Source organism: Haliotis rufescens, unplaced genomic scaffold, assembly GCF_023055435.1.
Source record: "Haliotis rufescens isolate VD_foot unplaced genomic scaffold, xgHalRufe1.0.p SCAF_6, whole genome shotgun sequence".
Lineage (NCBI taxonomy): Eukaryota > Metazoa > Mollusca > Gastropoda > Lepetellida > Haliotidae > Haliotis > Haliotis rufescens.
The window spans coordinates 52,188,259-52,201,722 of record NW_025964334.1 but is presented as its reverse complement, the minus strand read 5'-3'; the positions used below and the strand labels follow the sequence as shown (position 1 = coordinate 52,201,722).

Below are 13,464 nucleotides of genomic sequence, written 5' to 3'. Positions count from 1 at the left end.
CTGTAATTGGGCAATGATGTTGTTACGAGTTACTTTCTTGATATGTCTTGCTATGTTGTTGTTCAATCATTAATACTCACCACACATTTACAGTTTTTAAACCCTGTTAGTCTATGTATGCACTTTGTGTTGTGTTACAATGACAAGCCACAAAACAGACACCGGAGTAAGACTTGAACTAAAAGAAATATAAGACTATGTATTCTCCAAACACTTTCATTTGCAAATTTACCTCGCTATGCTCCCGAAATGAATAAATACATTTGTTTCATTTGTTCTTTGTGATCTATTCTTTAAGGAACGTCGACGCTTCGTAGAATCCATCCATACATGTGATTCGTGTACGACTGCCTCGGACTCCAATGCGTCATGCGTTGCTCTACTTTGTCTTTCAAGTTGCGTTTCATCTGTACTGCTCAAACGAAGTTAAAGAACTCCAAAATTCTTTCATATTGCTATAATCATGCCAATCCGGTGTTTTTTACATTCTTTGAGCAGTATGTGTTTGCCTTTCCGGGACATAATACACGATTCACTCAAACAGTTCAGTAACGGTCCATTTGATGGAGTATACGAAACCTCTTCGGGAATCCCCGAGTCTTCGGGACACGGCCTCAGTTGTACCAAACTCGTAGTGACTAAAATGGGGATACCTTATGTCTGAGATTTTGTGTGACACGGGTCGTTGCTTATCCTCTGGTCGACACAAGATATGTTCAGGTCCTTGTGATAAAGCTGGAATATTACTAAACAATAGTTCGTTCACATGACGCTCTTTACACAACTGTCCTGCTAGATAAAATTAAAAAGATGTTAAACTCTCAAAAGGGCTTCAAAGAAAGGGCTTCGGATTTTACCACAATCTTTAATGGATGTAGTTACTTTGTTGAAACTCTACTCGGATATATTGTACCCAAACGTGAGTTGCTGGATTTCCTGATTGACAACATCTTTGTCTGAACTTTACTTTACTGCATTTAGGTTGTAGTCCACGACGTAAGAAGAACATACAAAGGCAAATTGGGATGACATTCAGAGGACAGTATTTCAAATAACATTTCATATAGTATGTTATTTCACGTTTTTATCTCAAAGAAGCCACCGCAGCTATGGTAGAAAGAAAGGACGAAAGCCAAATGGAACCATTGGTTTGGAAAATTTGTTTCCCCACCTTCAGGAACCATTGGGACTGCACAAGACGATGCCATGTGGCTTTGGAGGAACTCAAACAGCTTAAGCAACATTTGCTAATGTGTGGGTCTACAAACAGTAAGAGCTCAAAGTCTCGACCAGAGAGTATGGCTTTTACTATTGTTTGAAACGTTTGGCCAGTCTACGGAATCAGAATAAGACAGCATGTTCCTGAAGTAACATTTCAGACAAATGTTCCACAATATTACAAATCAGGAGCCACAACTAGTTTCATTTTCTTCAATACGAACACAATCTCATCCAAGTTGTTCAATGATAGAAATGTTTTACAGTAAGTAGACTTGGCAGCTCATAATTAAAATACCATTACCTGGACTGCCATCATCATACATCACATTTGCAACAATTTCTCGTGCAGCGATTGCTTTCGTCAATAGTCGCACATGTGAACAGGCTTTACTATTGTCTCGTTATAACGCCAAATCAAAATTGGATATTATTTTCAAAAACGGTTTGGAAGCGTGAGACGGTGTACGGGACTTGATCAGCTGGTATATGGGACATTGATCAGCTGGTGTACGGGACATGAATCAGCTAATGTACGGGATATGAATCAGCTGATGTACGGGACATGAATCAGCTGGTGTACGGGACATTGATCAGCTGGTGTACGGGACATGAATTAGCTGATGTACGGGACATGAATCAGCTGGTGTACATGAATCAGCTGGTGTACGGGACATGAATTAGCTGATGTACGGGACATGAATCAGCTGGTGAACGGGACATTGATCAGCTGATGTACGGGACATTGATGAGCTCGTGTACGGGACATTGACCAACTGATGTACGGGACATGAATCAGCTGATGTACGGGACATTGATGAGCTCGTGTACGGGACATTGATCAACTGATGTACGGGACATGAATCAGCTGGTGTACGGGACATTGATCAGCTGGTGTACGGGACATGAATCAGCTGGTGTACGGGACATTGATCAGCTGGTGTACGGGACATGAATCAGCTGGTGTACGGGACATGAATCAGCTGGTGTACGGGACATTGATCAGCTGATGTACGGGACGTGAATCAATTGGTGTACGGGACGTGAATCAACTGATGTACGGGACATGAATCAGCTGATGTACGGGGCATGAATCAGCTGGTGTACGGGACATTGATCAGCTGGTGTACGGGACATGAATCAGCTGGTGTACGGGACATTGATCATATGGTTTACGGGACGTAAAATGAATGTGACTGTGTCGCAGTCTGATTGGCTTAAAAACGTTGTGGAATGGTAAACTTTTGACCCGTGTTAGGCAACTTGATTATACCTTAATAAGAAGATGAGGAACGATTACAATCAAGCAGTTTACTGTCAGTGGCGTTGTGTTTACAATACAGAACACAAGATATAGAACAGCAATATATGGTATGTAGAATGAAAACATAATGACACCAACATAATGACCTATGACTACATTTGTGAGTAAAATCATTATAAATATGCTTGGCGTATTACTTCGCTATTTACTAAATGTAGATATACATATTCACGATAAACGACAATAACAATAACCTCATGATGATGGATGGATGGAGGATGGATGGATGGATGGATGGATTGATGATGGATGGATGATGGATGGATGGATGGATGATGGATAATGGATGGATGGGCGAAACCGCATTATCGCGGGTTCGAAAAGGGAGCTAACTCCGTTTGCCTAATCGAAAGTTCGAGGTGGGCCCACATTCGAAACTAAACGCACTTGTTGTTGAGAATATGTACTACGTAAACAAACCCGCATTACGAACTGCTATTTTGTCTATTTAAAATAAGTATTATGACTTATAATTGGATTAAAATGTACGTTTTGAATACATCACGGGCAATGCAAATGTCAACAAAATCTTAAGTTATTGTACCTTTGTGAATAACATATACAGTTGTCCGATTATATTCGACAATGACTTAAATACAAGTCATACATCTCATGACAATAGTCAATAACACACAACGACCTTCGAACTCTATCAGCATGACTGTGCGCTGTAAGTCTAGCTACACAAATACAGAAGGTGGGATTAAAGATACAGGTACACGATACAGCGCATGCGCAAATAGGCATTCAACTAGGTCACTGATAGGTATCAGGGCTTATCGTCATCGCGAGCGGCGGGAGACAACGTAAACATGTCGACGAAGTTGCTGCGGAGCTTTGTACGGTGTCCAGTTTGTAGGACAAGGTATGGTTGATTAGTGCTCTATTTCAATGTAATATTGGCTTGCAAAACTTATAAAGCAACCATTGTATTTTGAATGTGAAATTCTCATGTATCATGTTATGACTTCTGTCTCAACCCAATATGCTTAACCAACATTTTGCGTAGTTAAACAGTTTGTTTGATCATGAACTATTATTATGGAAAATGTTCAGTTGACCACTGATGGAGGAGAGAAAGTAATGGCTTTTTTTCTGTGGTGCCTTTTGTAAGTAATGTATTTGTCTATCCGTATCTACTGTTATATGATAGTTTTAGTGGAGTGAGTGGAGCCAGTGAGTGAGTGAGTGAGTGAGGGAGTGTAGTGGAACGTGAGTGAGTGATTGAGTGATTGAGTGACTGAGTGAGTGAGGGAGGGAGGGAGGGAGTGCAGTGGAGCGTGAGTGAGTGAATGAGTGAGTGAGTGAGTGACTGACTGACTGACTGACTGATTGAAATATTGAATGAGTGAGTGAGTGGAGCTTGACTGAGTGAGTGAGTGAGCGAGTGAATAAGTGAGTGAGTGAATGAGCGGGTGAGTGAGTGAGTGAGTGAGTGGAATGAGTTAGCGAGTGGAGTGAGTTAGCGAGTGGAATGAGTGAGTGAGTGAGTGGAGCTTGACTGAGTGAGTGAGTGAATGAGTGAATGAGTGAGTGGGGCGTGAGAGGAGAGTGATTGAGTGAGCGAGTGAGTGAGTGGAGCGTGAGTTAGTGAGTGAGTGAGTGTGGTGGAGCGTGGGTTAGTGAGTGATCAAGTGAGTGATCGAGTGAGTGAGTGAGTTAGCGAGTGGAGTGAGTGGGTGCGTGGGCGTGAGTCAGTGAAGCGAGTCGAGTGAGTGAGTGGAAAGAGTGAGTAGGTGAGTGAGTTAATAATTAACGTCACATTGACAATATTTCAGACATATTGTAACGAGACCACTTCATCTTTCAAGAGTATCTACAATTAAAGCTTATTATAAAACTGTCGACAATGGACAGTAAAACAACTAGAGTATCACAGATTTGGAATTAGAACTGGCATTTACTCTTAAAATATGACTGTTCATAACAATACATAATAAAAGTGAGCTATATATCACCAGCAACCTACTAGGGACCATGATGACTTACGGTACTTCTGCTACCTACATGGTACCCCAGCAGGATTTACACCATCCCTCTGGCTACTGGCCATTGTCAGATAGTTAAGCCAAACATTAAAAATCAACAAGAATACAACGAGTAAAATCACAGAGAAATGAAAAAAAATTCGAATGATATGGGACTTACCTGCCCTCTCAGGGGACAATTGTTAGTGAGTGAGCAAGTGAGAGTGTGATTTGGTATGGTTTGGTTTGTTGTTTAACGCCGCACTCAGCAATATTCCAGCTATGTGACGGCGCTCTGTAAATAATTGAGTCTGGACCAGACAATCCAGTGATTAATATCATCAGCATTAATCCACGCAATTGGGATCAAAGACATGCATCAACTAAGTCAGCGATCCTGACCACCCGATCCCGTTAGTCGCCTTTTACGACAAGCATAGTCACCTTTTACGGCAAGCATGGGTTGCTGAAGACAGTGAGAGTGTGAAGTGAGTGAGTGGAGTGAGTTAGTGGAGTGAACTGAGAAAGTGATGAGAGTGAGATTGTACCCCGAAGGCGTGAGTTGCTTCTGATGGCATCACTTCAACTGGTTGTGACTGAAGTATTTACATGTCGCCGTGAGGTTTGTATTGCTGACTGCAGAGGTTTGTATTGCTGACTGCAGAGGTTTTAATTGCTGACTACAGAGAACATTCATTCACTTGTACGACAAAGAGGTAGTAGTTGTTAGAGCATGACTAACCCTAAACGGATCTCCTCTACAGCCACGTGCCCACAAACGGAGCGCTGAAGGATGGCGTCTATGCTTTTACCTGTGAAAACTGTGGCCACTTCTTCAAGTTCAAGGCCACAGGTCCTCTCAAGTCCTCGGTCACCTTCACCATCAATGGCACTTCCTACACAGGTACATACACAGCTATGACTGTAATTGTTGGTACATGTCTTGATCAGGATACTGTGATACCTCGTTGCTTAACTGAAGTCAATTGAATTCCCAAACGGCTTTGTTCTACAACCACATCCTCTTTATGTTTGTTGTCACCTTCATCACAACTGGGGGGCACGGGGAGCCCAGTCGTCTAAGGCGTCGCGATTCGCTGTGCAGAGTTGCGTCCCTTGGGCACGCCAGAAACCTATGATGGTGGGTTCGAATCCCGGTTCGCCCCGATTATGTTTCTAGGTTTGTCAGCACCATACCCGTGCTCGTGGGTTTCACCGAAGTGGTTAACGTCTGAGACCTCCATCACTTCGGGCTTTCCTCCCACATTAAGCTGACACGCCGTGATATAACTGGAATACTGTTAAAAGCGGCGTTAAACCCAACTCACTTACTCACTCACTCCTATTACAAGCAGGGGTTGTGAGGGCAGCTCCGACATTACAGTGTGAGTTCGTCTCGCCGAAATCTGATTTGGATTCTCCCACTGGCACAACGTGCGGCCCGTTACTGATGTCCCCAAAAAGCGATATTATTTGAAAATCTGTAAATGCTGCAGCGACAAAAGATTGATGTGGGAAGATGATCCCACAACTGGGGCCGCGAGACTTTATGGTTCTATCTTTAATGTCAAACATTCTCCAACTTTTGAGGTACAATTGACCATACTCCTTCTACGAAGGCTTCAAAGAGCTTCATTCGATTCTTCCTAAAAAGTTATTTGATCAGGGTTACAACATTTAAGGCCTTTCTGAAGCTTTCATTTTTTTACAGCTGAGGGAATTGATAGGTAACCGTTAACCCGATCAAGGACGTCTATTGTACCAGAATAATATCGATCTGTCTCGCAAAGGGGAGATGCAACATCAACCCCCTCTTAAACTTCATCATGCATTACGAACATTGGATACATTCAGCATTATAGGACAAACCCCTAGTCTCCGTGTCACGTATTTCGTTATGGCATAATATAATTATTACCATAATTCATGATTCCAGTTGGCAACCAGTATGCCGCAGCTCTGTCCCTGAATGAGTTCATGAGGTCCCAGGGTGTGTCCTATGGCACCAAGGTGATGTGTATGGAAGGAGGGTGTGGCGTGTGCCTCGTCACTACCACACTGTATGATCCCACCACAAAGGCCGTGCAGACCTACACAGTCAACTCGGTAGGAATGCGTTATTATCAATACAATTGTCTGTCCGCATATTGCGCTAACATCATTTCTGTGTAACACAAGTGTTTGAGTGCGAACAGGATTGCAGTTATATCGCGTCCTGTCAGATTGATACGGGATGAAAACCAGGTCTCAGACTTTACCATTTGGTGAATCGAGAACGGTGATGACGATCCGAAAAAATTTATAAGAGCGAACCGGAACTCGAACCAACGATCATAGGTTTCTGGCACGCCTAAGGGACGCAACTCTGAAGGACTAGCGGCAATAACGTCGTATCATATTGCAAGGCTCTTGATTCCCAAAGCGATTTGGCAATGTTTTAAATGAAAAATACATGTCAATAAAATTGTATTACATAGTATAACAATTGTGACGTTCTGATTTTTATAGTGTCTGGTACCACTCTACACGTGTGACGGGATGCAAGTGACAACAATCGAGGGTCTGGGTAACCCCAGGGACGGCCTACACCCGTTACAAGACCGTCTGGCACAGTACAATGGCTCCCAGTGTGGCTTCTGTAGCCCCGCCCAGGTCATGAATATGTATGGGTAAGTAAGATATTCAAGATACATGAAGAAGGTCATTAATATTGACGGGAAAGAAAAGCAAAATAGAAGCTGTGACCACAAAAAGTCACTCTCACACAAAGGTACATTAACCTCACATTTGTTTTCTCCAATTCTAGAATTGTTCTAGTCGCATTTGCAATAACAGGGCCTGTAGGGATTGAACATCTTCCCTAAGTAAGGGAATTAACTGAGTGCAAAGTCAAGTTTCCACCCTTGTAGAACTAGGCTGGAATTTCTCAGCTCGATCGTAGCGTCACCGGTGGCTATGACAAGTTATTTCCCTTCGATGTCCCTCTTATCTACCAATCAGATTCCACCTCTCATATCACTTGCATTTCCTTTTCAAACAAATAGTGCGCCCAGTCAAGGCGATCTGATCAATCATTAAAATTTATATTGTAGTAAAACGGGTCTCACTTCGCGAAGTGCATCAAATCTCGTGACCACCTTGATAAAAACACATGAAAAGATTTGGAAAATATCTATTGACGCCGAGTTGGCGGTGCACATGCTTTGCAAATGCCACAATAGACCGATATCTGCACGGCAGTTTACGACCCGGATGTCGGTTTCGTAACGCGATTTTGTTTGGAGTATGCATAAACTCGTTAGTCCAACCAAAATATATCTCCATTATTCCAGCCTAGTTCGGCAAGGGAGGAACTAGACTTTTATAGTGAGTTACCTCCTTGCCTCGAAAAGATGGGGACTGAAGCGCATTACAACATGTAATGAGAGCTATAGAAATCAACCCTTAACCATATTCCCGATAAGGTAACAAAGTGGTTGGGGTTGTCACTTTGAAAATCATACTTAGGACTGTCTCACTACATATTTGAAAGTAATACGTCAGATTATGACCCCAGAAGATCCTTCAGCAATCCATGCTTGCCGCAAAAGGCGACTATGCTTGTCGTAAGAGGCGACTAACGGGATCGGGTGGTCAGGCTTGCTGACTTCATTGATGCATGTCGTGGTATCCCAATTATGTAGATTTATGCTCATGATGTCAATCACTGGGTTGTCTCGACCAGACTCGATTATTTACAGACCGCTGTCATGTAGTTGGAATATTGCTTAGTGTAACGTTAAACAACAATCAAGCAAACGTTGGAATTTTATCATGAAGTATTGAATACAACCAATTAATATCTAAAACAATGTCACTCAACGGTATTTTTAACAAGTTTTTGTTTTTCGTAAAATGACACAAACAACATCGTTGTTTGTTTGTTGTTTAACGCCGCACTCAGCAATATTCCACCTATATCGCGGCGGTCTGTAAATAATCGAGTCTGGACCAAACAATCCAAGGAATGACATCATGAGCATCGATCCACACATTTGGGATACGATGACATGTATCAACCAAGTCAGCGAGCCTGACCACCCGATTCCGTTAGTCATCTCTTACGACAAGCAGAGTCGCCTTTTACGACAAGCGTGGGCTGCTGAAGACCTATTTTACCCCGGATCTTTAAGGGTGACATCTAACAAAACGGCCAAAAGTTTAAGGTTTTATAACTAGTTATCAATGGCCGTGTGTATGTGTTTCAGGCTGCTGAAGAGAACACCCAACCCGACCATGCAACAAGTGGAAAATGCCTATGATGTCTCAATCTGCAGATGTACTGGTCAGTGCGATGAATGATCAAAATACATAATCACTCAGTGAAAAATGTATCACTGCCCTATAAAGGAATTTGCCTACGAAGCGTTCATCACGATTACTACATGACGAAATATCATGTCATAGTGTGCTTCACCTCATGGACAGACCGACTCCATGGTCTAGCAGACAGAGCTCTATCCGGAGGGCGGAAGGTGGTTCGATCCACGACCGCGTCATACTAACAGACGTTAAAACATTAACGTCATAAAACAAGGACTAGTCAGCCCTGAGTGAGTGAGTTAAAATTTACGTCACATCGGTAATATTTTAGCCATATAGTGACGAGAACATTAATACAATTTAAACTTAGATGAATAAAAACCTGTCAACGACGGACAGTATAATAACTACTATCACAGTTTAGAAGTAAAACTAGTTGCGAACAATTAAAAGAATAATCTATGATTCGACAGTACATTATAAAAATGGGCTAGAGATCACCAGCAACCAAAGTTAGGCCACCTTACTGGGGACCGTGGGGACTTACGATACTTCTGCTACCTACACGGTCCCCTAGCAGGATTTACACCTGCCGGTGGTGATTGTAGTCAATTTTAGCCCCTATTTAAAATCAACAAATATTCTGCCATTAAAAATTACGGTAGGAATAACAAACTGAATGATTGGGTCTTATGATACCCTCTCAGGAGGACAATTATTTTACCCTACTTCAACCCCCTTCTAGGGCACAGCCACAAACAATCTAGGATAATAATTATACACTACCATTTCGTAAAACAATAACTATGTACATCAAAATTTATCAACTAATTCTACTACTTTTAAAAAACTTATTATTAAATGAGAACTTAGATTAAAAAGAACCTTTATGGATGAAACTTTAAAATATTGATCCCTTGTAATGGCAAAATCAATACAGTCAAGCAGTACGAGCTTGACGGTCAGCCCTGAGTCAGTATGCTGTGTCTGAGTGGTGTATACAGGTAAACGTCTTCATGGAATCTCATTGGGCTAGCATTATAAAACTGGCATCTGTCTTGACTTCTACAAGCCACACATACACATCTTGAACCCTACGTTAAACCCCATTTATCTCATCTCAATTAAAACACTCTTTGTGAAAGTTCTTTTTAAATACATCACACCATGTGTTCCTACCTTGTAGGTCCATATGCATTCCATTAATGAACATTTCAAGCTTCGTAGTTATATTATATTATATTATTTTTATTTTAATGACTAATGACCTCAAACTCGGTATATTGTTTCCAAGATGAAACATATAACATGCTTCATTTATGAACGGGGACCGCCTCCGTGGTCTAGTGGTAGAGCGTCCGCCCGGAGAACGGAAGGTCCAGGGTTCGATCCCCGGCCTGCGTCATACAAAAAGACGTTAAAAGATTATACTTGTTGTTACCCTTTCTGGCGCTCGGCATTACAGGGCTAAAACAAGGACTGGTCGGCTCGGAGTCAGTATACTGTATCTGAGTGGGGTATTCATGTTAAACTGTGGCATGGTATCTCAGTGGGCTAGCACTATAAATCGGCATCAGTCCGGACTACTACAAGTCAGGACGAGAACAAGCAGACACACACACACACACACACACACACACACACACACACACACGTGCATTCACGTCGCTATTTAGATGCAATAATCTTGGACGCGACGTTAAACCCCATTTCACCTCACCTCACCTATTCATGACCGTTTCATTTTGGCATTTAATTACAAATTGCTTCTTGCATTTTAGGTAACAAGTGTCACTGGATGGCTTTTTAGTCAGTTTTACGTATTTTGTATTATATCAATCGATGCTATAGAGGACACGCGAGTTGATTGAAATAAGACATGTGTCGACGACAAAGTATTACCAGTTTCTATTGTGATTCAGATTCCTTTGGGCGTAAAACGGAAAATAGAGGTGAAAATTATGCTATGAAGTATCATTAAATATGCTTGTCCCTAACGTTCTAACCAGCTAAAATTGGTTTGACATGACATCATCTATTTCACGCAACATGCCCCTCGTTACTTTTTATCATTTGTATTATAATTTGTGAAATCTAATAAGTATAATAAATGCTATCTTAATTTTTTTAAAACATGCACACATTCAGAGGTTACCTGTCTGTGCATGGTTACCAGAGACCACGAGCATGGCTTCCGCAATACATATGGAACAGTTCAAACAATTGGTCTGCTTGTACCTGTGTTCTTCAGGGTACCGACCAATTCTTGATGCCATGAAGTCCTTCGCCTCAGATGCCTCACCAAACCTTCCTGGAGGCACCATTGACATCGAGGTGAATATACTTGAGGCTATATGAGTATCCAATACCAAATCAAAGGAGACTATATTACTGCAACAGCCTTCTGTTTGGTGCCACTAAGGAGCGACTGGGGCGACTGCAAAAGATCCAGAACACAGCAGCCAGGATTGTCCCAGCTAAAGCATTCCTCTTCAGAATTTCAATTTCAGAGTGAATTTGATGTCTTATAGCCTTGTAGCCATCGTTATCAACGATATATTTTGTTGCGTATGGAGCATATGCCATGTATATGAATTTGCGCTATACAAGTATACATATTATTATTATTATTATTATTATTATTATTATTATTATTATTATCATCATCATCATCATCATCATCATCATCATCATCATCATTATTATTACAATTATCATTATTTAGTTGACATAATCTACAGAGTGTCTCTACCTGAAGAATCAATAATTCAACTTTAAATCACATGTTAACTTTCAAAACCATGAATGTTCAGGAACTTGACAAGCAGATATGGAGCAAAACCGGGAAGACCTGCACAGGACGCTGTTCATCTGAGAGACAGACTGACCCGGAGCACGTCCCCCTCCACATTGTGCTGCAGGGGTCACAGTGGTACAAACCCACCACCAGACAGCAGCTGTACGTCCTCCTCGGCCAACACAAGGGGGACAACTACAGACTCGTGTTCGGAAATTCAGGATACGGTAAAGAATCTGTATCTCGTGGACATTTGGCATATAAAATGCATAACTACGTTTCTCACAGCTGAGCATGCTGGCATGTGTCTGAAATATAACATTAACAAATATTCAATAGACGTAGTGATTCTGCGATGCTTTTTAAGATTTCTTACATGTCCAATTGAACAATAGAAAACTTCGAAAAAACTACATTTTTAGAAATTCAGGATGTCATACCAGTAATTTCCAAATAATTACGTACATGTAATTAAGAGAAAAATTACACGCGCATGTATTCCAAATGGGATATGCTTCTGAACATCAGTTCAGTATGAACCAATGTGATGATTTCGCTAAATGTGTCTTATGAGTGAGTGAGTGAGTGAGTGACTTGGGTGTAACGCCGCTTTTAACAGTGTTCCAGTTATATCACGGTGTGTCAGCTTAATGTGGGAGGAAAGCCCGAAGTGATGCAGGTCTCAGACGTTTACCACTTCGGTGAAACCAACGAGCACGGGTATGGTGCTGACAAACATAGAAACATAATCGGGGCGAACCGGGATTCGAACCCACAATCATAGGGACGCAACTCTGCACAGCTCAACCACTACCTTAGACTGAGTGATTGGATGGTTTATATCCCTATCTGCAGCAGCTGTCCTATTACTGCTATGTCAATAGTCCATATTCAAGAGTGGTCTCTTGATAAGGGCGAACCGAGACTCGAGAACGTACGTTTATTATTGTCCGATCACACATTGCATACAACGGAACCTTAACCTCACGTATTGGTACTTAATGTATATTCCGCCTCAAAGCCCACTTTTTTAGCTTTCTTTGAAGCTTTGATTGAATACATTTGAATCCAATGAAAAAAAATCAATTCGTCAGGTTATAGTGTACAGCTGTAGTATGTTTGATTTATAGTCCTTCTTAAACATACTGATAATATTTTGAAACTTTTGCGTAATGATGAACAAAATGGATTTTGAATTACTGGAACCGAATTTATTACAACTATCGGTTTACCTGAGCGAGCCCGCTCCATAATGTTATTATTGTATTCTGTGCGTTTGACTGACATACAACGGGGAATGCTTCGAATCTTTAAAGTGGTCTTGTTTGTCTCCCAGGTGTGTATAAAGAAATTGGTCCTTGGATGTACGATGTACTCATTGACCTGCGTGGCATCCAGGAATTCTATGCCTTTTCAGTAAGTAGATTTTTAATTTTTCTTTTTTTTAAATATTTCAAATAAAACTTAATATTAATTGAAATGTAAACTGATCACAATAATGGAAACTTGCCTTACTTCCACCAGTCCTTGGTTCAGTGTTACTTCTTCCATAGATTGACTCCTCCAAAGTGATGTTTGGTCCCAGCATCACTCTGACCAACATGATGGAGGTGTTTGAGAAAAACAGGACCAACCCTGGATTGTCCTACTTCCGGGATTTCGCCAGCCACGTGGCCGTCATTGCTAACACTGGAGTGAGGAATGTGAGTAGTGAGTGAGTGAGTTGGGTTTAACGCCGCTTTTAACAGTATTCCAGTTATATCGCGGCGTGTCAGCTTAGTGTGGGAGGAAAGCCCGAAGTGATGCAGGTCTAAGACGTTTTCCGCTTCGGTGAAACCCACGAGCACGGGTATGGT

General features: G+C 41.6%; 2 protein-coding genes across 2 annotated transcripts in view; both read left to right on the top strand.

Annotated features, from left to right (window-relative positions):
* The window catches only part of LOC124138163 (indole-3-acetaldehyde oxidase-like), a 37,074-nt gene extending 34,842 nt beyond the window's left edge, over positions 1-2,232 (top strand). Inside the window, exon 36 of the mRNA XM_048386249.1 lies at positions 2,170-2,232. Coding sequence (XP_048242206.1) covers positions 2,170-2,173 — 4 coding nt within the window. The 3' untranslated portion in view covers positions 2,174-2,232. The remainder of the gene's footprint in view (positions 1-2,169) is intronic.
* Positions 2,233-3,342: 1,110 nt separating this feature from the next.
* Positions 3,343-13,464, top strand: part of LOC125371665 (xanthine dehydrogenase-like) — a 33,764-nt gene continuing 23,642 nt past the window's right edge. The window contains exons 1-9 of the mRNA XM_048386548.1: positions 3,343-3,407; positions 5,274-5,413; positions 6,446-6,615; positions 7,018-7,178; positions 8,757-8,833; positions 11,063-11,145; positions 11,625-11,835; positions 12,945-13,024; positions 13,162-13,311. Of these exons, the coding sequence (XP_048242505.1) occupies positions 3,355-3,407; positions 5,274-5,413; positions 6,446-6,615; positions 7,018-7,178; positions 8,757-8,833; positions 11,063-11,145; positions 11,625-11,835; positions 12,945-13,024; positions 13,162-13,311 (1,125 nt within the window). The 5' untranslated portion in view covers positions 3,343-3,354. The remainder of the gene's footprint in view (positions 3,408-5,273; positions 5,414-6,445; positions 6,616-7,017; positions 7,179-8,756; positions 8,834-11,062; positions 11,146-11,624; positions 11,836-12,944; positions 13,025-13,161; positions 13,312-13,464) is intronic.